The sequence below is a fragment of the Heteronotia binoei genome, chromosome 6, assembly GCF_032191835.1.
Source record: "Heteronotia binoei isolate CCM8104 ecotype False Entrance Well chromosome 6, APGP_CSIRO_Hbin_v1, whole genome shotgun sequence".
In the NCBI taxonomy this organism is placed as follows: domain Eukaryota; kingdom Metazoa; phylum Chordata; class Lepidosauria; order Squamata; family Gekkonidae; genus Heteronotia; species Heteronotia binoei.
The window spans coordinates 7,661,450-7,685,163 of NC_083228.1; the positions used below are offsets into that span (position 1 = coordinate 7,661,450).

A 23,714-nucleotide genomic window follows, 5' to 3' on the forward strand; every position below is an offset into this window, starting at 1 on the left:
GAAAATGTCATGATGCGATGTCAGCCCAGAGTCGGAAATGACTGGTGCTTGCACAGGGGACGACCTTTACCTTTTTAAGTTAAAACAACAACAAAAATATTCAAAGCATGAACAAAGAGGTGTTCCAAACAGTTGGCCAATTGGTTAGCTAAAAAATGATCAAGAATGACTACGCAACCAAGTTAAGCAATCAACATTCCACTGAATTCCAACAGCACTTAGGCTTGGAGTCGAAACAGCCTTGGCCAGGAGTGTGATCAGAAAGTGTGCCCCGGTTTGGCCCCCTGTGGCTTTCCGTACCACTAACTGTGGTCTTCTGAAGCAGCTACCTGTGCTGGGAGGAGGAGCCTGGTGTTTCCACTCCAACTTGGCTGGGTGCTTACAGAAGATGCAGCGGGAGAGCAGCTCAGCCCCATAGCATTTACGCTCTGGGCTCTAGAAGGGGCCCATCAGGTCCCCTACTCCTCCACTTGCAGCTGCTCAAATAGCCTTGGGACAGTCATAGCTTTCATAGGAGTTGTCCTTGAAAGGGCAGCTTCTGGGAGAGCTCTCTCAGCCCCACTTAGCTCACAGGGTGTCTGTTGGGAGGGGCAGGAAAGGTACAGGAGATTGTGGCCACTCTGAGATTCAGAGTACAGGGTGGGATATAAATCCAATATCATCTTCTTCTTATCATAGGCAAGAGACTGCTTGGTGTGAAATGCCACAAACATGCAGATGGAAATAGGCCTGCTTTCTCCGGTGGGATGGGGGAGGTCCTGAACAGATGCGTTGGAGAAGGTAACAGGACAGATGGGGATGAGCCTAAGTCTGCCTCACAGGGTTGTTGTGAGGCCAAACAGGGAAAGAAGGACCGCGTACACCACCCTGAACTCCTCGGAGGAAAGGCGAGGTAAAAACGAACTAAGCCATCCAGGTCTGCTTTTCCTTCAGAGCTGAGTCAGGTGGGACTGTGGAAGTCCTCGGCAAATGTCATGGGGTAAAGGAGGGTCAGTGAACTGAAATCCAGTGCAGACAAAACCAGGGGTGGCCAAATTTGCTTAACGTAAGAAACATCAGATGTTTGAGAGCCGCAAGACATGAGTGTCAGATATTTGAGGGAGGGAGGGAGGGAAGGAGGAAGGAAGGAAGGAAGGAAGGAAGGAAGGAAGGAAGGAAGGAAGGAAGGAAGGAAGGAAGGAAGGAAGGAAGGAAGGAAGGAAGGAAGGAAGGAAGGAAGGAAGGAAGGAAGGAGGGAGGGAGGGGGGGAAGGAAGGAAGGAAGGAAGGAAGGAAGGAAGGAAGGAAGGAAGGAAGGAAGGAAGGAAGGAAGGAAGGAAGGAAGGAAGGAAGGAAGGAAGGAAGGAAGGAAGGAAGGAAGGAAGGAAGGAAGGAAGGAAGGAAGGAAGGAAGATGGGAGCACTTTTAACTTTAAATGCATTCTCCAAGCTGCTGGCGGACTTGGCTTGGAGAAGTGATTTAAAGAGACAAATGCCTTCTCCCAGCTGGCCATCGGGAGTGCTGGGGGCTTTGAGATCTGTGCACTATGTGTGAAACAACCACATGTGGCTCCCGAACCACAGTTGAGCCACCCCTGGACAGGACTAAGACACAGCGGATCAGCAACAAACCAACAGAGGAATGGGGAGTCTGTCTGTCCTGGCGAGGGTTGTGCTCTCTTTGAAGGAAGGGAGTTTGCTTTCACACACACAAAGCTGTCTTGTACTGAATAAGACTACTGTTTCACCAAAGGTCAGTGTTGTCTACTCAGGCTGGGAGCTGCTTTCCAGGGTCTCAGGCAGAGGCCTTTCACGTCACCTGCTGCCTGGTCCTTTGAACTGGAGATGCCAGGGATTGAACCTTGGGTGTGCAAAGCAGAGGCTCTTCCACTCAGGCACAGTGGGACGTATCTTGGGATACTGCTGGAATCCAGCCTACAGCTGGCAACTCAGGTTTCCTCTGTAACATGTAGTACCTCCAGTTGTCAAGCATGCTATTTCTAAGTGCTGGTTTATCCATACCTTTCTTCTCTCCCCGCCCCCCCCTCACCTCTCTTTCCCCTCCTGTGAACGCATAATAAATCTCTCTGCTTCCGGGATGTGTACGGTAACCTTGTATTCACAGTGTAAAGTGCCTCTCCCCCAGATTCACACAGCCATGTCTTATCAGCTAGCAGGGAATGTGTGAGAAACAGAGACGTTCCCGTTCCTTAGTCATCAGAGAGATAATAGCGAGTAGCCTTTCAACCTTCAACTCAATTTGCATCTTTGTGTTATTCTTTTGAAGTTATCTGTAACCCTGTCTTTTGAAGTAGCCTATAAGATACTATGCAATACTGTGGCAAGTATTACTTCCAAGGTATCCGTCCTTGGAGCAAGTTGTGGCGTTTCAATAAAACAAGTCTTTGATTTAAAACAAAAGCTTGATTATTTCGAAATATCGATGCTTGACACCAGTTGGCTTTGGATGATCCACTGGCTGTGGCATGTCCTTGGACAACCGACCAGTCCATGTCGATCTATATTCTCTGATCACATCCAGGACTGCCTTGAGGACTGGCCTGAAGCGTCAAGTAGTTCGAACTGCAGTTGCCAGCCCACTGTCCACGGTGGCCCAGGGGGAGCACGTCTCCCCTGTGCTGAAAGATCTGCACTGACTGCTTCTCCATTACTTGAAACTATTCAAAGTTCTGGCAGTTTAATTTCAAGACCCTACATAGTTTCGGCCCAGGATACCTGAAAGAACCCACCTCTTCCAACGCTGCCCGGTTCACCGGTGAAGTTCTTTATCTCAAGCACTTACTCGGGATGCCCTTGACCAGTTTTGTCTAGAGACAGGATCTTCTCAGTTGTGGCACCACGCCTGTGGAATGCCCCTGCCTGTTGAAATGCATCTACCTTCCCTTTTATTCTCTTAGAAGTTCACTGATTTACAAATCCTGTGCAGCAGAGGGAAGGGAGGGGGCAAGGAATTGTATTCTTCATTTTTTTGGTTGCAAGGGATAAAAAGACTGAAACAAATTTTGCCACTGCTGAAGTAATCTTTGGTTCAATAGCGCAGAAATATATTTACGTTACTATTTTCTCTCTGCTCACGCTTTTGTTTTAATGCTGATTTCACACTGCTGGTTGCTGTTTTAAAAATACAGATGATGGGTTTTATGGCTGTTTTCATTTACTAAGTTATTTTAGTCATTACTTGTTTGATTTTTAATAGCATTATTTCACGTTGTTAGCCGCCTTGGACATATTGTGGAGAGTGCAGGAGCATTTTTTAAAAAAGGAAATAAATGCTATTAATATTTTAAATATCTATGGAAGGGTGAAACCTTTGTTTACCTATTGCAACCTGGCATTCTTTACAACAGGGGTCCTCAAACTACGGCTCGCGGGCCAGATGCGGCCCGCCGGGTTATGGCAAAATCAGACCAGAAGTGACGTTCGACCTAAACTCGCGTTAGCAACGCACACTTCCGGCACTGGGCTGAGGCGGCGGAGACAGAGTGTGAGGTGATACCGAGGTGAGGTGAGTTCCCAGGCCGGGGTGTGTGGTGTGGGGAAGGGAGAGAGATGCAGAAGACGGAGAACTGACGGCCCGCGGCCTTGTACAGTAACGGCAGTCCGGCCCTCCAACAGTCTGAGGGACAGTGAACTGGCCCCCTATTTAAAAAGTTTGAGGACCCCTGCTTTACAACATAAAACTTATTCATATGAAGTGTAAAATATTTGTATTTAATAACTGCTGCATAATCTGGGATCAGTTTGCTGACTACTCCAATGTTTACCTACATTTATTCTGCTGACGGTATTAATTCTATTGATTTGGTCAAACTCGGGGGGAGGCACAAACTAACGGACCTCACAGGAAGGGAGAAAGACAGACCAAACTTCCCAGGCGGTTCAAGAAGGGTTGGTACTTACTAAAAAATATCCAGGCATGTCATTGTGAGGAGTGGCCATTCTGAAACTCTCATCCTGAAAATGCTGGAAGTTAGTCGTTAGCGCGATACCAGAAGTCCGAAACCGACTCGCGCCGCAGGAATTCGGCAAGCCGTCCCTGTTTGCGCTTCGGGTCAGTGAAGCCAGAAACCCTGCATTGTTCACGGAAATGACGGGTTCTTTGGATGCTTTGATCGCCACCTCTCCGGCCTCTGTTTTCGAATGGATCTCAGGTCTTTTCCCGGGCGAGTCTATTCGGATGCCGTGGTACCTGGGACTCCTGGCGTAAGAGGCGTCTGCTAGACCGTGCACCTCCAGCGACCGTAACACAATCGGAGGAGCAGCGGACCGGAAGTTCCCAGCTTCAAAGGACCGGGACGGGAGTGGAGGTTTTGGAGGACTGCAACGGGTCGCTTGGGCTGAGCACTGAAGAGGTGACAGGCAAGTGTTCTTCTGAGAACTTAATTCATGAAAGTTCGGGATACAAGCCTCTGCTGGGCCAGTGGTCAAAAGTTCTGTATTGGGCTTGCCGGGAAGTTCTGCAGTGTTCCCGTCTTCATCCCCAGCAGACGTCCCCATCAGCCCTGGGTTCACCTTTCCTGCAAATAGTTCCTTGCACGGCTCAGCAGCGCTTGATTCCGTTGATGCCGCGGCATCTTTGTTTGGCATCGAATCTGGCTTTTCTTCTGCGGCGTGTGAATCCGCGTGGCTAAGACTGAGGCAAATCCCATGACCTCTCCCACTCTCTGTTCGTCTGTTTTCAGTGCTTTTTTCAGAACTTGGCAGCGGCGCTCGGACCGACCCCGTGCTGTCTGTAGGAAATTTAGCAGCTTCTTTTTCCACATGTGAAGCTTTCGGCGTCGGCCTCAGGGTGCCGACCGGCTGAGGCTGGGAAAGGGCCTCCCATTTCTCGTTTCCCTTAAAGAAGTCACTGGCGATGGCGGGCACCCTCCTGCCAGCCGTGCCCAAAACGTTAAGTGCTTTTGGAGGCAATTCGGAGGGAAATGAATTGCCCGGAGGCGGTAAGCATGGCTGCCCGATCTGAGGGAGGGCCTGGAAAAAACGATGACGAGCAGCCGCAACGGATCCGCTGGCCGGACGAGGAGCTGCTGGGGGGTGGGGAAACACTTTGACGAGCTTCTTAGGCTGAGGGAATGGAAACAGAGGCGTGGTTATTGTCATGTGGATGACAGTGCCCTTTACAGAACTTCACGGTCATCAATTCCAAAATGGCTACGAAGAAACGCTAGGTTTCTTGAGTTGACCAACTACTCTTTATCTCAGCAGCACAGCGACTGGGAGGAAAGAGGCGGTCTTAAACCCCACTGTCCATTAACGCCAGCATTCAATTACCCAACGATGCCATCCCCACCCACAAGCCTAACTTGGACGCCCTCTCTAATGACGCCTGAAGTTAAAACCCTGGGTTATAAAGGTCAGCCAACATTATGCTGCAGTACTTCGGATTCTAATGTCAGCAAGCAAATTCTATTCCGGGGTCCCCAACCTTGTTGAGCCCATAGGCACCTTTGGAACTCTGACACAGTGCAATGGACACAGCCCCAAAATGGCGGCTGCTGAAGGCAGAGCCAGCCCCAAAATGGTGGTTGCAGCCAACCATCAGTCACAGAGTGACATCCTTATGCTGTGAGAGCAGCTGGTGTCACAGCGACAGTTTTTTTTTTAAAAATCTGCACAGCCAATCAAGTCTCCATTAGCCAATCACAGGCCTAGCTGGGCAAAAGACCTGCCTGCCCCCCCCCCCCTTTTCTGAAAACATTCGGGGGGCTTCAAGGCACCCACAGGCACCACATTACAGAGCCCCGTTCTATCCTAACCAGTGTTCCCCCTAAGTTGAGTTAGGGCTAGCTAGCTCCCAGATTTTTAGCCTCCAGCTCAGATTTTTGTCTTCGTTCAGGAAAGGATGACCCCAGAGCACACTAATTTACGCAGGCGCTCACAAGTTTATTGCCAGTAACTCACAACTTGGATGCCAGTAGCTCATGAAGTAGAATTTTTTTTTTCACAAGACTCTGCAGTTTAGAGGAAACACTGATCCTAACCGTGACCCAGAATACGGCCGAGAGATGCAATAAAACGAGAGCGATATGACGGAGCGATCAGGATTTCTGCTCGCCATTTACCTTCTCTTATGGGTCTCCGACTTTCTCCAGCCCACAAGGCAATCACTCCCTTTAACGGAGCAGTGAGGAAAACGGAGGGCCAAGCGAGAAAGGCGGGCAGCCCGCTCTCTAGAAGGAGCCGGAAGGCGAAGGCACAAGTGGCTCGGAAGGGGGGAAGAGGGCAGCGGCTTCACCTTTTTGCTGAGATTCAGGCTCTCCATCTTGGCCCTGAGCAGCTTCATTTTATTCATGGTAATAGAGTTCTCAATAATCTGCTGGCCAGAGGGAGAAGCCTCCGCATCGTCGTCGTCGTCGGGGTGCAAGTTATAAATTGAACCACCACTAGGAAGAAGAAAGGGCAATCGTTCTCACATTAGAGGTTTAAGAAGACATCACTGGTATTGCAAGTAGGGGTAGGATTCTTGCAGGAGCTCCTTTTCGTATTAGGCCACACACCCCAGATGTAACCAATCCTCCAACAAGGTCTGAGCCAAGAAGGTCTGAGCGCCTGCTCCGGCTGCAACGCCACTGAGGGTGTTCTCCGCAGCGGAGAACGAAACGTCTGGAAGGAAAACTTTCTCCAGTAGAACACGGCACTTGATCCCGAAAGATTCTACAAACCCTAATGATGTTACCAGCTGTGAAAACCTGAAATCTTTGATAATCCTCAAAGAGCTTACAAGGCATTGTGCAGGGGTTGGACTAGATGACCCTGGAGGGCCCTTCCAACTCTATGATTCTTTTTAGTAAGCTCTTGGAGGATTGGCTACATCAGGGGTGTGTGGCCTAAAATGTAAAGGAGCTCCTGCTAGAATTCCACCCCTGATTACAAGCTATTAAGAGGTATGGAACAAAGAGGTTGCACGAGCAATCAAAACGTTTTAATACTGAGTTCAGACAGCACTTCCCACGAGCGTTTGTTAAAGTTTCGTCAAAGGTTCCAGAGAAAACTTAGCATAAGGGAGCCAGTGGGGCAGAGCAGCTAGTATCAAAAAACACTGGCACATGGGATTGTTCTCTCAGAAGAATGTGAAAAGCAAAACACAAGTCCGTTTAACTACAAAGGGCTCGAGCCAATTCCCTTGTGGCACTGTAGCATTCTAGTCATTTTCCGATTTGGGGGGAAAAAAATCTTATAGTAACCAGTATCCTCTGAATGAGAACACAGCTCAGGGGTTGCTGGAGGCGGGGGGAAGAGGGGAAGCTGTGGATCTTCTGCACTGTGCAGGGGGCTGCACTAGGTGACCCTCGGGATCCCTTCCAGCTCTACATTTCCACGTAATATCTAAAAGTCACCACGAGAAAGAAATAAAGGACGAGATACCTTAACGATTCGGATAATGGAGTTATCGTTCCATCTCCCCTGTCTATAACACGGAAGAAATTCACCTGGTCTCCTTCCCGCAATATCAAGAAGGCGATCTGTTTATTGCATGGACCCTTCTCCCAGACCTCGTCGTGACTGGGATCCATGTAGTCTGTCATTTCCCTCACTGGGTCTTCCACAGGAACTACAAAGAAGCGAAACGGTGAGAAACAGTCTCTGGTTTAAAGGTCTCAACCACGAAAGTATATACATAATGCCCCTGTATAAATCGATGGTGCGGTCTCATTTGGAGTACTGTGTGCAGTTCTGGTCGCCGCACCTCAAAAAGGATATTATAGCATTGGAGAAAGTCCAGAAAAGGGCAACTAGAATGATTAAAGGGCTGGAACACTTTCCCTATGAAGAAAGGTTGAAACGCTTGGGACTCTTTAGCTTGGAGAAACGTCGACTGCGGGGTGACATGATAGAGGTTTACAAGATTATGCATGGGATGGAGAAAGTAGAGAAAGAAGTACTTTTCTCCCTTTCTCACAATACAAGAACTCGTGGGCATTCGATGAAATTGCTGAGCAGACAGGTTAAAACGGATAAAAGGAAGTACTTCTTCACCCAAAGGGTGATTAACATGTGGAATTCACTGCCACAGGAGGTGGTGGCGGCCACAAGCATAGCCACCTTCAAGAGGGGTTAAGATAAAAATATGGAGCAGAGGTCCATCAGTGGCTATTAGCCACAGTGTGTGTGTATATATAAAAATTTTTGCCACTGTGTGACACAGAGTGTTGGACTGGATAGGCCATTGGCCTGATCCAACATGGCTTCTCTTATGTTCTTATGAAAGTGGGACAGACGGACAGGCAGCCTTTGCCTAAATGTTGTGCTGAAAGACACCCATTTTATGGAGACCATCATATAGTGCAGGGGTGTCAAACATGCAGTTTGGGGGCCGAATCAGTCCCCGGAGGGCTCCTATCAGGCCCCTGATACAAAGACACAAAGAAAACATCTTTAAGACCAATGAGTGCTAATGTTTTAAGCATGTTTTAATTTTTAAAAAAATATATATTTGTGTTTGTCTGTGTTCTTTATAAAGTTTCTATCTCTGCTACCTAAATAGGTACACACATGGCCCAACCCGACATGGCCTGGCCCAACAAGGTCTCATTTATGTCGGATCCGGCCCTCATAACAAATGAGTTTGACACCCCTGGTATAGGCCTTGTTGGGCCGGGCCTGTATGGCCTAGGACCTGCCTACCTGAGGGACCGTCTCTCCCCACATGTTCCCCAGAGAGTACTGAGATCGGGAACCCAAAATCTTCTCGTTGTCCCCGGGCCAAAAGAAGCCCGCCTGAAATCTACTAGGGATAGGGCTTTCTCTGTAATAGCCCCTTCCTGGTGGAACCAGCTGCCGGAAGAGGTGAGGGCCCTGTGGGACCTTGCTAAGTTCCGCAGGGCCTGTAAGACAACCCTCTTACGGCTGGCCTATAACTAACTGGCATAGGAAGTTGAGCGTAGTTCTATTAGATTTCTGCTATGTTTTAATATTTTTAACTGTGTAAAATGCTTAATTTTAACTCTGTAAAATGCTTAATTTAATATTTTAATGTTAGATCTTATGTGCTGTGAGCCGCCCTGAGCCACCTTGGTGGGAAGGGTGGGATATAAATCATAAATAAACTAAACTAAACTAAAAATAGTGTTTCCGCTTTGGTGGGCAAATTAAGAGAGAATCACATCCTTTGATGCATCAGAATCATTTTGAATAACAGCTAACTGATTTATCATGATTTGCAAAGTTGCAGCACACATTGGTACACACGGGGGACCTCTGCAGAGATAACTAGAAATCCTTCCCTCAAAAGAAAAAATGGTCACTAACGCCAATTCTGGCCCTTGATGTCCTTCGTCCGTGAGATCTCTGCAAAGAGGTCCCCTCGGGACGCTTCCAAGGCCAGCACAGCGGAGGCTGCTAGAGAGGGCCTTGAAACCGCATCACTGCCTTCCCGTGTTGTGACCAAAGTACAACAGCTTCAGTTTAATCATTTTCTCTTCTAGGGAAAGTTCAGGCTTCATTTCACCACCTCCTGTGGAATTCACTGCCACAGGGAGTGGTGACGGCTGCCAGCATAGCCAGCTTCAAGAGGGGATTAGATGAGAATATGGAGCAGAGGTCCATCAGTGGCTGTTAGCCACTGGGTATTGTTGGAACTCTCTGTCTGGGGCAGTGATGCTCTGTTGGTGTATTCTTGGTGCTTGAGGGGGGGGGGGGCAACAGTGGGAGGGCTTCTAGTGTCTTGGCCCCACTGATGGACCTTCTGATGGCGCCTGGGTTTTTGGCCACTGCGTGACACAGAGAGTTGGACTGGATGGGCCATTGGTCTGATCCAACATGGCTTTTCATATTCTTATGATCTAGGACCCATTGATTTGTCTTTTTGGTGGTCCACAGCATCCCTAAAACTCCCTTTCAACTCCACATTTCAAAGGAATCAGCTTTCTTCCTGTCAGTGTGCTCCACTGCCCAGCTTTTACACACCACCTCATACACAGTCATGGGGAATACCACAGAAAGAATTAACGTTCCCCTTCCCAGAGACACACCAGAGACACACGCTCTTACTCTTAAGAATCTTTTCTAGCTCCTTCCTCGCTGCCCTTGAGGGACTAGAATTACAGAATGAGAGAAGAACACAAACAAGCTGCCTGAAGCAAAGTGTCCTATGAATGATACAGAAAGTGGATTACAAGGGAGAAGCCAAGGGACAGCCAGTTTGGTGTAGTGGTTAAGTGTGCGGACTCTTATCTGGGAGAACCGGGTTTGATTCCCCACTCCTCCACTTGCACCTGCTGGCATGGCCTTGGGTCAGCCAGAGCTCTCTTATCTGGGCGAACCGGGTTTGATTCCCCACTCCTCCACTTGCACCTGCTGGCATGGCCTTGGGTCAGCCAGAGCTCTCTTATCTGGGAGAACCGGGTTTGATTCCCCACTCCTCCACTTGCACCTGCTGGCATGGCCTTGGGTCAGCCAGAGCTCTCTTATCTGGGAGAACCGGGTTTGATTCCCCACTCCTCCACTTGCAGCTGCTGGAATGGCCTTTGGTCAGCCATAGCTCTCTTATCTGGGAGAACTGGGTTTGATTCCCCACTCCTCCACTTGCAGCTGCTGGAATGGCCTTGGGTCAGCCATAGCTCTGGCAGGAGTTGTCCTTGAAAGGGCAGCTTCTGGGAGAGCTCTCTCAGCCCAACCCACCTCACAGGGTGTCTGTTGTGGGAGGGGAAGGAAAAAGAGATTGTAACTGCTATGAGACTCTGAGATTCAGAGCATAGAGCAGGATATAAATCCAATATCTTCTTCTTAACAGCAGGTGATGCTTGCAATAATCACTGCAATGGATTCCAGAACTGTTGCCTTCCTCAGCTGTTCCGGTCTGGACTGTGGGTCTAATCTCCATTTTTAAGACACCTTATTGAACACTACTGTGGAAGCGGTTCTGACCTCCTCAAGCAGGGCTCTGCACAGGGCGGGGGCCACAGAGAAGGCACGTGAACAGGCAGCTAGCAATGTGACTCATCTGCAGGTAGGCGCCTTTGGAAAGCTTTGCTCAGATGAGTGAAGCTGTCACAGCTGCCTGCAGAGTGGGTGTGACGTGCCCGTTCCACCTGGTGCCTTGCAGTGACCCGGCTGTAGTGTTCTGCACCAGCTGGAGTTTCGGAGTTGTTTTTAAGGGCAGATCCACGCAGAGTTCGTTACAGCATCTAGTCTCAAGGCAACCATGGTATGATTCGAGTGGCCAGGTCAGCCACTTTCCAAGCTCGATGACACACACAAAATGCCTTTTTCCACAGCTGCGTTAATGTGCTTCTCCACTAGTAATGCTGGATCTGGTATACCCCTGAGGCGCTTAAATGACTGCCACATTGTGGACTTGTGGACTCTGCAAGTCCACACCCATAGAAAGTCATGGGGAATACCACAGCAAGGATTAATGTTACCCTGCCTGTTCACCAGAGACACACGCTCTTACTCCTAAGAATGTTTTCTAGCTCCTTCCTGGCTGCCCTTGCAAGACAAGAATTACAGAATTAGAGAACAATGCACTCCTTCAAAAGTGGGAATCATCAAGTCCCTTCAGACTGCAGTTTCCCCTACCAGTGAAACCTCCATCTTGTCAGGATTCCATTTGTTCACCTTGAAACATTTAACCTCAACAGTCAGGTACCCGTTCTATGGCATGATGGGGCAACAGAGACCAAGAAATACAGATCTGGGTGTCATCAGCATATGGATGTCTTCCTACTCCAAATCCACAAACGATTTCTCCTAAGAGTGTGAGCAGCATTGGGGGATAAGACCGAGCCTCAGCCAATAGCAGGAAGAGAGGCCCGGCTCAGTAGCTTTACTGTGCAATTGAGAGAGCCTAGCTCCCCCTTGAGGGAGGAGCCTCAACCAATGAAGAAAATAGAGGCTTTGCTCTCTAGGTCCTGTGTGATTGAGTAAGCCTGGCAGAGCAAGCTGAGATACAGAAGGAAGCGAGAGAGAGAGAGAGAAGGAAGCAGATGACAGCCAGTTATTTGGGGGCCTGACAGGAGCCCTCCGGGGGCCTGGTTTGGCCCCTGGTGTGCGTGTTTGACACCCCTGCCTTAGAACAAATTAAGATTACAAAGAACCTCATATATCTAGAAATGTCAGAAATTGATAATAATCCAATCCCACCTCCAGCAAAACTTATTCTCCAAGTGAAAATTAAGCCAGTATATTTGACTATACACATTCATACAGTCCCACCATCTTAAGGATTCCCACCACACACATTAGATACACATCACCACAAGTATGAACTTTTTGTCTTATATAATATTACAAGGTGTGACGGAACCAGCCCAATTCTGCTTTCAGACCCAGTCCCGTCAACTCCCTTTTGAGTTGCCAACTCCTGAAGGGAGCTTGTCCTTTTCCCGCCCACTAGGGCACGCTGCCACCACCTGTTCAATTTAGGGGTTCCTGACCGAGAGGAACAGGACTCCCAGCCCCCCTTGCCAGTTCTGTGGCCTCCAGGCCCTCTGCTAACCCAGCACCTGGCTAACACAGAGACCACAGTCCTACTTTGGGAAACCCCTGGAGGATTGGCACCCTTGCCAACTGCATGCCTTCGCTGGACTCCCCTCTTGCAGTAGCGTGGTCTAAGGCGGTTGGGGGACCTTGGTGGTACAGAGGGACGACCTTTTCAATAAACAAAACATTTATTTAAAACATGCAACTATTTACAGGCATTTTTCAAAGCAGGGTGAACAGAAGTAATAAATGAAAGTAGGGATAAATGCTCCTTCTTTCCCTAATATATAACTGGCCCTGACCAGACCATCCAGAACCCACTCACCAGTCTCCAAGACTCAAATCAAAACTCAACTGTCAGCTTCCCCTGACAACTTTTAACTGCCCGTTTCCCTCCAAAAACTTCTAATATAAAACCCAGTTCTTGCCCAGGAACTAGTTTTCCTGCTTGCAGCCTTCTGGGAGACCAGCCTACTCTAGAAGGCTCCTCAGAATTGCTGTTCCCAGACAGGAGGGGAGAGGGGGAGGAAGAGACTAGGCCCAAAGCCTGCCTAGAGTTTGAGAGCCTTCTCCAACCGCTCCCAGACAAACAGAGGCCCAAAATGGTGTTTCTCCACACAAAGCTTTAACAACTTCTTGTTTCTAAGTAACCAGATATTCATTTTATTTCTTTGTAATCCATCTTTCTCCCAGGGACTCGAGATGAGTCAGTACAATCAAGAAAATGGGACATTTAGTAACCAATTCATCAGGATTTTAGAAGTCTGAAACCACCAGAAAGAAGGGAAGCATAGAATAAGTATTTATATAAAACACACTAAGCAGTACATCTCTACACAATCCAGAAGAGCCCTATGGTGCAGAGTGGTAAGCTGCAGTACTGCAGTCCAAACTCTGCTCACGACCTGAGTTCGATCCTGGCGGAAGTAGGGGTCCCAACCCTCCCGCCCTGGCGGGGGACCCCCGGGTTAGCACCCCCTTCTCCCGCTGTCCCAAAAAACAAAAGCAGGGGGAGGGAAGGGGGCGAACGGCGCAAAGGCCGCGAGTCCGGGTCGGTCAGAGGCTGCTGAGCCCGTCTTGAGAGCAGCAGCAAGTTGAAGGCCTGGCTAGAAGAGGCGGCAGCGGCGCACAGCCACGGCGTCAGCCTGCTCCGCTCCCCTCCCCTGTCCCCTCCCCTCTGAGGTCAATCAGAGAAGGGGAGGGGGCAGGCCAGGAGTCAGGCAGCAAGAGCGGGCAGCAGCGCGCAGCGGTGGCGGCGGCCTGTTCCACTTCCGTTCCCCTCCAGTCCTCTAAGGTGAGGGGGCAGGGCCGGCCAGGACTTAAGGCAGTAAGAGCGGGCAGCGGCAGATGAATCCCTCCCAGTCTTGCAACAGCAGATTTGAGGGCAAAAGGGACCTGGGCTCAGGGCTGTCAGTGGTTTCATTTGGTGGAGCCGGTGTCTGTGTGTGTGCGAGTGCGGATGCACGCAAGATAATTCCCGGGCCTTTCTGCAAAACCGCATTGGGTGAGATTCTCCACCTGCCCTCTTTCTCTCTCTTTCTGTCAGCTCCGTTTTCTCTCCCTTCCCCCCCCCCCTACATTTTGTGAACTAAAGATGAAAGACAGGAGGGGAGAACGTTCAAGGAATTGCCCACATGAGCTGCATCAGTCCGAGGCTTTGGGAAAGGAATTTCAACAGTCTCCCTAGAATTCAGTCCCAGCACACGTTTCCCTTTCCAAAGAACTGTTGGGTGGAGGTTTTCCCTAAGAAGGAAGGAAGGAAATGCTCCCTCTTCCCCCCTGCCTTGCAGACACACTTCTCAGTGCCGCTTCCCTTTGGGAGGAAGAAGAGAAGGGCTGATCTGGCAAAGCAATTCAAAATTGGGTCAGTTTGTTTGCACCAGTCAGAGATGCATGGCGAGAGGAGGCAGGTCAGTAGGGCTGTGCTGGTGTCTGTGCTAGGATTGCCAATCCCCAGGTGGGGGCAGGGGATCCACTGATTTGGAGGCCCTCCTCCCGTTTCAGGGTCGTCAGAAAGCGGAGGGGAGGGGAGGGAAATGTCTGCTGGGAACTCTGTTATTTCCTATGGAGATTTATTCCCACAGAAAATTATGGAGAATTGATCTGCAGATATCTGGGGCTCTGGGGGGGGGGCTGTTTTTGGGGTAGAGTCACCAAATTTTCAATATAGCATCTAGTGCCTATCCCCAAAATACCCCCCAAGTTTCAAAAAGATTGGACCAGGGGGTCCAATTCTATGAGCCCCAAAAGAAGGTGCCCCTATCCTTCATTATTTCCTATGGAAGGAAGGAATTGAAAAGGTGTGCTGTCCCTTTAAATGTGATGGCCAGAACTCCCTTTGGAGTTCAATTATCTTTGTCACAGCCTTGATCTTGGCTCCACCCCTAATGTCTCCTGGCTCCACCCCCAAAGTCTCCTGGCTCCACCCCCAAAGTCCCCAGATATTTCTTGAATTGGACTTGGCAACCCTAGGCGGAAGCTGGGCTTAAGGTAGCCGGCTCCAGGTTGACTCAGCCTTCCATCCTTCCGAGGTCGGTAAAATGAGTCCCCAGCTTGCTGGGGGGAAAGTGTAGATGACTGGGGAAGGCAACGGCAAACCACCCCATAAAAAAAAGTCTGCCATGAAAACGTTGTGAAAGCAACGTCACCCCAGAGTCGGAAACGACTGGTGCTTGCACAGGGGACTACCTTTACCTTTTACACAATCCAGACCAAAAATTAAGCAATACTAGACCTCACTGATCTCAGATGAAATAATTGAGACTGTAATCTTCAGTAGGAAAATCAATCATCCGCTCAACTCTCCTACTGAAGAAGAAGAAGAAGAAGAAGAAGAAGAAGAAAGAAGAAGAAGAAGAAGAAGAAGAAGAAGAAGAAGAAGAAGAAGAAGAAGAAGAAGAAGAAGAAGAAGAAGAAGAAGATGATGATGATGATGATATTGGATTTATATCCCGCCCTCCACTCCGAAGAGTCTCAGAGCAGCTCACAATCTCCTTTACCTTCCTCCCTCACAACAGACACCCTGTGAGGTAGATGAAGATATTGGATTTATATCCCGCCCTCCACTCCGAAGAGTCTCAGAGCGGCTCACGATCTCCTTTACCTTCCTCCCCCACAACAGACACCCTGTGAGGTGGATGAAGATATTGGATTTATATCCCGCCCTCCACTCTGAAGAGTCTCAGAGCGGCTCACGATCTCCTTTCCCTTCCTCCCCCACAACAGACACCCTGTGAGGTGGATGAAGATATTGGATTTATATCCCGCCCTCCACTCCGAAGAGTCTCAGAGCGGCTCACGATCTCCTTTCCCTTCCTCCCCCACAACAGACACCCTGTGAGGTGGATGAAGATATTGGATTTATATCCCGCCCTCCACTCCGAAGAGTCTCAGAGCGGCTCACGATCTCCTTTACCTTCCTCCCCCACAACAGACACCCTGTGAGGTGGGTGGGGCTGGAGAGGGCTCTCCCAGCAGCTGCCCTTTCAAGGACAACCTCTGCCAGAGCTATGGCTGACCCAAGGCCATTCCAGCAGCTGCAAGTGGAGGAGTGGGGAATCAAACCCGGTTCTCCCAGATAAGAGTCCACGCACTTAACCACTACACCAAACTGGCTCTCCTACACTGTTCAACAAGTCCAACACTGCTTCATTTTTTTGCTGTACTTTACCTCTGCAGAAATACTTTTATTTAAAAAGCGCACCTACCTCTTCTAGTATTAATAGGTCCTCCTCGCATAGCCAAGATCAACTTCAAAGTACAACCTTCTGCAATGCTGCAAACAAACAACCAAAAAGATTTCACAGCCTTTTTCCCCCCATAGAAAGACTATTCAGAAATATTCTGTGCAACTGCGTTCAAACACTTACTTGTAGTCGTTCAAGCAATAATCATCCTCCAGCTCCACATTATTCCAGATTAAGTGCTGCTGAGATACTGGGATACCTTAAAAACGACAGAGTTAAGATTTCATTGCTTATTAACAGAGTAAAATTGTCACCGACTCCCTAAAAGAGCTGTCTCTGGTACATTTAGAATACAATCCGAGAGAGGTCACTATAACGGATAACGCAAGAAAAAATGCAAGCTAGTGTCCAATTTACTAAGAAGTATATAGAAATCAGTCCAAATGTCCAAAACACGTATATTCAAGTCCCAAAGTAGTGGGGACAAGCCAATCGATTAAGTACTTGTTTCTTTCCAGTCTTCATCAGACCTGAAAGCCATCTACTGAGCTGTAGCCGATGTGGAATTGCTGCTGGAGACGCTCTGCGTCCCTCTTTTTTGAAAATTGTGTAAAGAATCCATATAATTGAATCAATATTGGTCCCAGCTTGAATTTTTTGTTGTGTTATCTGGTCCATTTAGGGCACATACAGGGCTTCTGGCAGGAATCAGGGCCGGGGCGGGGGGGGGGGGGAGTAGAGTTGCTGGAATACCCTTCAAGTGAGTTTTTGCTTGTTCCATTGTAGCTACAGGGGATGGGGAAGTGGGTTTGAGATCAAGAAAAAAAACTGTACAAGGGGGAGGACTGACCCCCCCACACACACAGAATTGGGAACTGCAACAACCTTTTTAGCGACATGAAACATGCTGAGAAATCCACACACAGTTCTTCCAGTATTTTGTTTCTAGTTTGACTCTTAGCCCTAGCAGACTTAGATTAGTTAAGAGTCAACTCCAATAGCACCTTAGAAATGAAGATGATGATGATGATATTGGATTTATATCCCACCCTATACTTTGAATCTCAGAGCGGTCACAATCTCCTCTACCTCCCCCCCCCCCACCAAAGACACCCTGTGAGGTAGGTGGGACTGAGAGAGCTCGTTCTAAATAAAACTAAGTTGGTCTTAAAGGTGCAATTGATTCCTGTTTTGTTCTGCTACTTCAGACGGCTGCCTGCTTGGATCTAAGGACAACTCCTTCGAGAGCTATGGCTGACCCAAGGCCATTCCAGCAGCTGCAAGTGGAGGAGTGGGGAATCAAACCCGGTTCTCCCAGATAAGTGAGCTCTGGCTGACCCAAGGCCATTCCAGCAGGTGCAAGTGGTGGAGTGGGGAATCCAACCCGGTTCTCCCAGATAAGAGAGCTCTGGCTGACCCAAGGCCATTCCAGCAGGTGCAAGTGGTGGAGTGGGGAATCAAACCGGGTTCTCCAAGATAAGAGTACTTAACCACTACACCAATTCAGAAATACTCTATTGCACTTAACCACTACGCCAAAGTGGTGTAGATTTTCATGGTGTAAGTTTTCAAGAGTCAAAGCTCCCTTCATCAGATATGAGTAGGAATGGAGATCTCTGAGCCTTTATATCCCCAATCATAAGGTGGGAGAGGTGTTGCAAAGAAGGAACTCAGGATGCAAAGGTACAAGATCAGCTTAATTAGAGCAGAAGAGAAATGCTCGGGGGGCAGAACATTTTCATCTGTAGTGATAAGAATCTAAGTCCCTACTCAGCCCTTAAGGGACACATTATTCTGAATTTGTGAATGAGTAATAATTTGAGTGAAGGAAGTGCCTTTAAAAATGTGTGCAATTTCTTCCTGTTGCCACTAAACAAGGATCAGCCTACTCAGGCTTTCCCAAAGTTTAGCCAATCAGTACACGTTGTTGGAACTGCAGTTCAATATTCTAATTCAATATTCTGTTCCTAACAAAGGGCAAGCAGATGCCAACGGAAGCTCAGAAGTTGGGCAAGAAATGAACGACAACATCTCTTTTACCTTCGGCGCCTTGCACACAGTGTCTTTGCCTTCTTTGGCTAACATTATTTAAATCCTGCCAACATTATTTAACCTTGAATTGGAAAATTTTCCAATGAAGAACTAAAGCAGTGATGTGGAAAACCCACATCGCTGCATTGGTACTTAACTGAATTAACGCTCCCTTCTCAAAGATGGGTGGAAGTCCAAACAAAGTCGAAAGAAAGCTAACAGATGAGTTTTTAAAATGCACAGTCACAAGACCCTCTGCTGGTTGCTAGATCCAGAGATAGTGTCAACGTTTGGCAGCTCTATTAATCAGAGTATCGGGGGGGGGGGGAGGGGAAGAAGATCCCCCTCTTCAACTGCCCCATACTTCACATGGTTCAATTGTTAAACTAACTACTTTGGCAAATAAGGCAACAGAGAAGTATCCAAATGTAAAATTAACAAATTCAGAAAGCCTTTGATCTGGGTTGCATTAGTGTGGGAAACCAATAAAACAGTAACACGTCAGAATGTGAGAATGTCTGTTAATCATTCTATTGCTAATAAGCAGGGGTCAAAAATTAGCAGAGATTCTCACACTATGACATGCTACTGTTTTATTGGTTTCCCACGCTGATGCAACCCAGGTCAAAGGTTTTCTGAACTGTTAATTTTACTATTCCAGGGGTGGCCCAACGGTAGCTCTCCAGATGTTTTTTGTCTACAACTCCCATCAGCCAGCAATGCCAACGGCTGGGGCTGATGGGAGTTGTAGGCAAAAAAACATCTGGAGAGCTACCGTTGGCCACCCCTGCTATAGATCATCATGTACTCTCCATATTACAATTAGATTTCCAGTTAAACACTTCTCTTAGAGCACGGATGTCAAACTCGTTTGTTATGAGGGCCAGATCTGAAACAAATGAGACTTTGTTGGGCTGGGCCATGTCAGATTGGGCTGGGCCATGTGTGTACCTATTTAAGATTAGGTAGCAGAGATATAAACTTTATAAAGAACACAGGCAAATGCAACTAAAGATTTTTTTTGAAAACAAAATCCTCAAAACAATCCTCAAAACCCGGTCTCAAAGGTGCTTTCTTTGTATTTCTCCCATGGGATCCAGGGAACAGGGCAAAGGAAGCTGTGGCTCTTTCCTTCCTTCCCCAGGGGACCAGGAGGGGGAGGAGCCTCAGCCAATAGAAGGCTCAGTTGCTCAGTAGTGTGATTGAGAGACTGGAAAAAGAAGCTCCGTCTTCCCCCCCTTCCTCCTCAGCCAATGGAGAAAATAGAGACTTTGCTCTGTAGCTCCTGCGCGATTAGGCAAGCCTTGCCAAGCAAGCTGTGATGCAGAAGGAAGCCAGAGAGAGGGAGAAGGAAGCAGATGAAAGCCAGGGGGCAGATAGGAGCCCTCTGGGGGGTTGATTCAGCCCCCAGGTTGCATGTTTTGACACCCCATCTTAGAGATTTCATAATGTTAAAAAAAAGGACAGATACCTTCCAATCGCTGGATTTTTGCTTTCACAGAGACAACCGTTTCCAAAGGAGATACCTGCAGCTCAAAGCACGTTCCTGCAAGGGTTTCAATGAAGAGCTCCATCGTCTCACAGTAAGGAAGTTTGCAGTAGAACGGCCCCACGTTGTCCTCATTGAAGAAAGGAGGTTCTTTCTTGCTGGCCATTCTGGATGCTTTAACAAGTCTTTGGGGGGGAAGCGATGACCCCGAAGCGATGAGCTCCGCAGAGTTCCGCCTCAAGCCCAATTAGCTCTGAGCATGGGATGGGTGTGCCGCTGCACATGGTTCAGGGTTTGCACCTAAAGCAGACACAAGACCGACAACCACAATGCCTGAGGAGACAACATCATTTTAAAAAAAAAATGCTGCAGACAACCTCTGAACTTCAATTGTGACAAAGGCGTTTACCCAACAATACAACATGCAGCAGAAGGGAACGGGAGAGACTCTTCACACAAGGTAGATTCCGGTACCAGCAAAGTCACCCCAGAGTCGAAAGCGACTGGTGCTTGCACGGAGGACTACCTTTACCTTTTTAGATCCAGGTAGACAGCAGAGCTGGTCTGACACAACAGCTTCTACCTAGGATTAAACTTTGTTGGTCTTAAAGGTGCCACTGGACTCAAACTTTGTTCTATTCACACGAGGCTCTTATTATAGAAGGCTGCAAAAGGTCAGCTTCCTTGCACCACTCATTGCCCAAGAAAAAATACCTGCCTAAACGACGCTTGGTGGAAAATGCTGTCACCGCAGCTGATTCATGGAGAACCCACTGGATTTTCAAGACAAGAGATGAGCAGAGGTGTTTCACCACAGCATGTCTCTACTTAGTGACCCCGGACTTCCTGGTGGTCTCCCATCCAAGCACTAACCAGGGCTAACCTTTGACTGGACTTGAACAGGGGTGGCCAAAATGAGGCTTGGGAACCAAATGTGGCTCCTGCACACATATTTTGAGGCTCTCGAAGCCCCCCCCCCCCAATCAGCTGGGTCGGAAAAGGCATTTCTCTCTTTAAACCACTTCACCAAGCTAAGCCAGCCGGCGGCTTGGAGAATGCATTTAAAGTTAAAGCTGCTTTCTTTCTACCTCTCCCTCCCTCCCTCATCTATCTGCCTTCCTTTCTTCCTTCCAGCTGCCAAAACATTTGTTGATTATTCTATGTGGCCCTTACAATCTGCAAGTTCAGCCACCCCTGGGCTAGAAACACAGAATTGGAACGTAACCTCTGGGGTCATCTAGTCCAACCCCCTGCACGATGTAGGAAATTCACAAACACATCCTCCCACACACACACACACCTGTTCCATGTCCAGAAGATGGCAAAAAAACCTCCAGGATTCCTGGCCAAAATGGCCTGGAGAAAAATCACTTCCTGACCTCAAGTGGTGATCAGCCTTTTCCTAGGCACGCAGACGACGATGATATTGGCTTTATAGATTAGACTGAATCTTAGAGTCTCCTTTTCCTTCCCCCCACCCACAACAGACACCCTGTGAGGTGGGTGGGGCTGAGAGAGCTCTCCCAGCAGCTGCCCTTTCAACTCCTGCGAGAGCTATGGCTGACCCAAGGCCATTCCAGCAGCTGCCAGTGGAGGGGTGGGGAATCAAACCTAGTTTTCCCAGATAAGAGTCCTCGCGCTTAACCACTACACCAAAGGGCTAGTCTGGGCCACCCATCTCAGGACAAGCTAGTCTGCTTCCATAAACTGTAGGAAGAATTCAAGTATCAAAATCTCATTTTTATACTAAAATATGGTTAGGCTATATGTTATACTAGACTACTCAAACATCACAGAACGCAACAGTTAAATGAACAGGTTAGGGGTTCAAGTGAGGGACGGTGGCTCAGTGGTAGAGCATCTGCTTGGGAAGCAGAAGGTCCCAGGTTCAATCCCTGGCATCTCCAAAAAAGGGTCCAGGCAAAGAGGTGTGAAAAACCTCAGCTTGAGACCCTGGAGAGCCGCTGCCAGTCTGAGAAGACAATACTGACTTTGATGGACCAAGGGTCTGATTCAGAATAAGGCAGCCTCATATGTTCAAGTGTTTCTTGCAGAGGAATGCATCACTCCACTCTTATCAGTAGGCGAGAGAAGACGAGATAAACTCACTCAAGATTTTCAGGATCTGACCATGAAACGGCAAGTTCCTTGAAGCAGCTCTTCATGAGTAAACACGAGAGCGTGCACCGATTTGCCAGTAGCTCCAATTGAATACTTCCTTACACGACCTGCAAGCATAGAAGCAGGAAAGATATGGGCATATGAGGTTCACCAAGTTAAGAGAAAAGGTGAGCTTCGCAACATGGACCTCGGAACTAGCTTCTTCTCAAGAGCCACGCGATTCAGAGCAAAAGTTTTACTTTGCAAGTTTTATTTCTCTTCACTGTCATAAGAGACTCTTCTACTTTTCTATTACACAAAGGTAAACTACTGAAGAGTTTGCCAAGAAAGAAAACTGAGAAGAGACACGACCAAGCGAACTGGCCTGAAACAGAAGCAGGGTGCCTTGCTGATGACACACACGTGTTTAGGACAGCAGAAAAGGGAAAGCAACCAACAGAACTTTGAAGACGAACAAATTTTGTGGCAGGCAAGGTGTGTGCTTTCGTGAGTCACTGCTCACTTCTTCAGAGACAGCTAGAATGCGACCCCTTCGGCCCTATATAAGGGCACGTGGGGTGATTTCAGATGCCGAATGACATTAGAAGGCAATTTCGGGAAATTCTGCACCTCCCACCCCTTTGCGTTAACTTGCATATTTTGTCCTTATAGACGCTCGCCCCTGCTCTCCTCTTACACCTTTGAAAGCCAGGCAGTGGCTCAGTTCAGAGGTCACGCAAAAAAGAATGGTTCAATTAAATTAACTCTAGTTAGTCACACCCAGGGCTTTTTTTTTAGCAGGAATGCAGTTCCGGCTAGGCTTCCCAATCCCCAGGTCCCAGCGGGGGATCCCCTGGTTTTACGGGCTTCCCCCCTCCCCCAGCCAGCTGGCCAGCGGGGGAAGCTCCATCCCCACAGCCATTATGCGCCTCCAGGAACGATTCCCATAGGGAATGATAGGGAATTGATCCTCGGGTGTCAGGGGCTCTGGGGGGGCTGTTTTTTGAGGTAGAGGTGCCAAATTTTCTGTATAGCATCCAGTGCCTCTCCCCAAAATACCTCCCAAGTTTCAAAAGGATTGGACCAGGGGGTCCAATTCTATGAGCCCCAAAAGAAGGTGCCGCTATCCTTCATTATTTCCTATGGAAGGAAGACATTTAAAAAGGTGTGCTGTCCCTTTAAATGCGATGGCCAGAATTCCCTTGGAGTTCAATTATGCTTGTCACACCCTTGCTCCTGGCTCCGCCCCCAATGTCTCCTGGCTCCACCCCCAAAGTCCCCAGATATTTCTTGAATTGGACTTGGCAACCCTAGTTCCGGCTGGCTTGGCATCCAGGGGTGTGGCCTAATATGCAAATGAGTTCCCGCTGGGCTTTTTCTACAAAAAAGGCTTGCGTGGAACAATGGTGATGTCAGGCGGTGTGGCCTTATATACAAATGAGTTCCTGCTGGGGTTTTTCTCCCAAAAAAGCCCCGGTTACACAGACCACTCTAACTAAGCCTGATAAGTTCAGCTATACCTTGAAAGTGAGGTTTAACTGAGAAGAGACACAACCAAGCGAACTGGCCTGAAACAGAAGCAGGGTGCCTTGCTGATGGCACACGTTTTTTAGGACAGCAGGAAAGGGGAAGCAACCAATAGAACTTCGAAGACGAGCCAGTTTGGTGTAGTGGTTAAGTGTGCGGACTCTTATCTGGGAGAACCGGGTTTGATTCCCCACTCCTCCACTTGCACCTGCTGGCATGGCCTTGGGTCAGCCATAGCTCTGGCAGAGGTTGTCCTTGAAAGGGCAGCTGCTGGGAGAGCCCTCTCCAGCCCCACCCACCTCACAGGGTGTCTGTTGTGGGGGAGGAAGGTAAAGGAGATTGTGAGCCGCTCTGGGACTCTTTGGAGTGGAGGGCGGGATATAAATCCAATATCTTCTTCTTCTAACAAATTGTGGTTAGTTCACAACTAAAAAACTGTGGTTAGTTCACTAAACCAGGG

General features: G+C 48.5%; 1 protein-coding gene across 1 annotated transcript in view; it reads right to left on the minus strand.

The window, feature by feature from the left end:
* The window catches only part of ZFAND4 (zinc finger AN1-type containing 4), a 33,429-nt gene extending 13,482 nt beyond the window's left edge, over positions 1-19,947 (minus strand). The window contains exons 1-6 of the mRNA XM_060240969.1: positions 19,610-19,947; positions 16,291-16,366; positions 16,129-16,196; positions 7,364-7,550; positions 6,234-6,381; positions 3,899-5,062 (exon numbers count right to left, since the gene is read on the minus strand). Of these exons, the coding sequence (XP_060096952.1) occupies positions 3,899-5,062; positions 6,234-6,381; positions 7,364-7,550; positions 16,129-16,196; positions 16,291-16,366; positions 19,610-19,793 (1,827 nt within the window). The 5' untranslated portion in view covers positions 19,794-19,947. The remainder of the gene's footprint in view (positions 1-3,898; positions 5,063-6,233; positions 6,382-7,363; positions 7,551-16,128; positions 16,197-16,290; positions 16,367-19,609) is intronic.
* Positions 19,948-23,714: the final 3,767 nt, after the last annotated feature.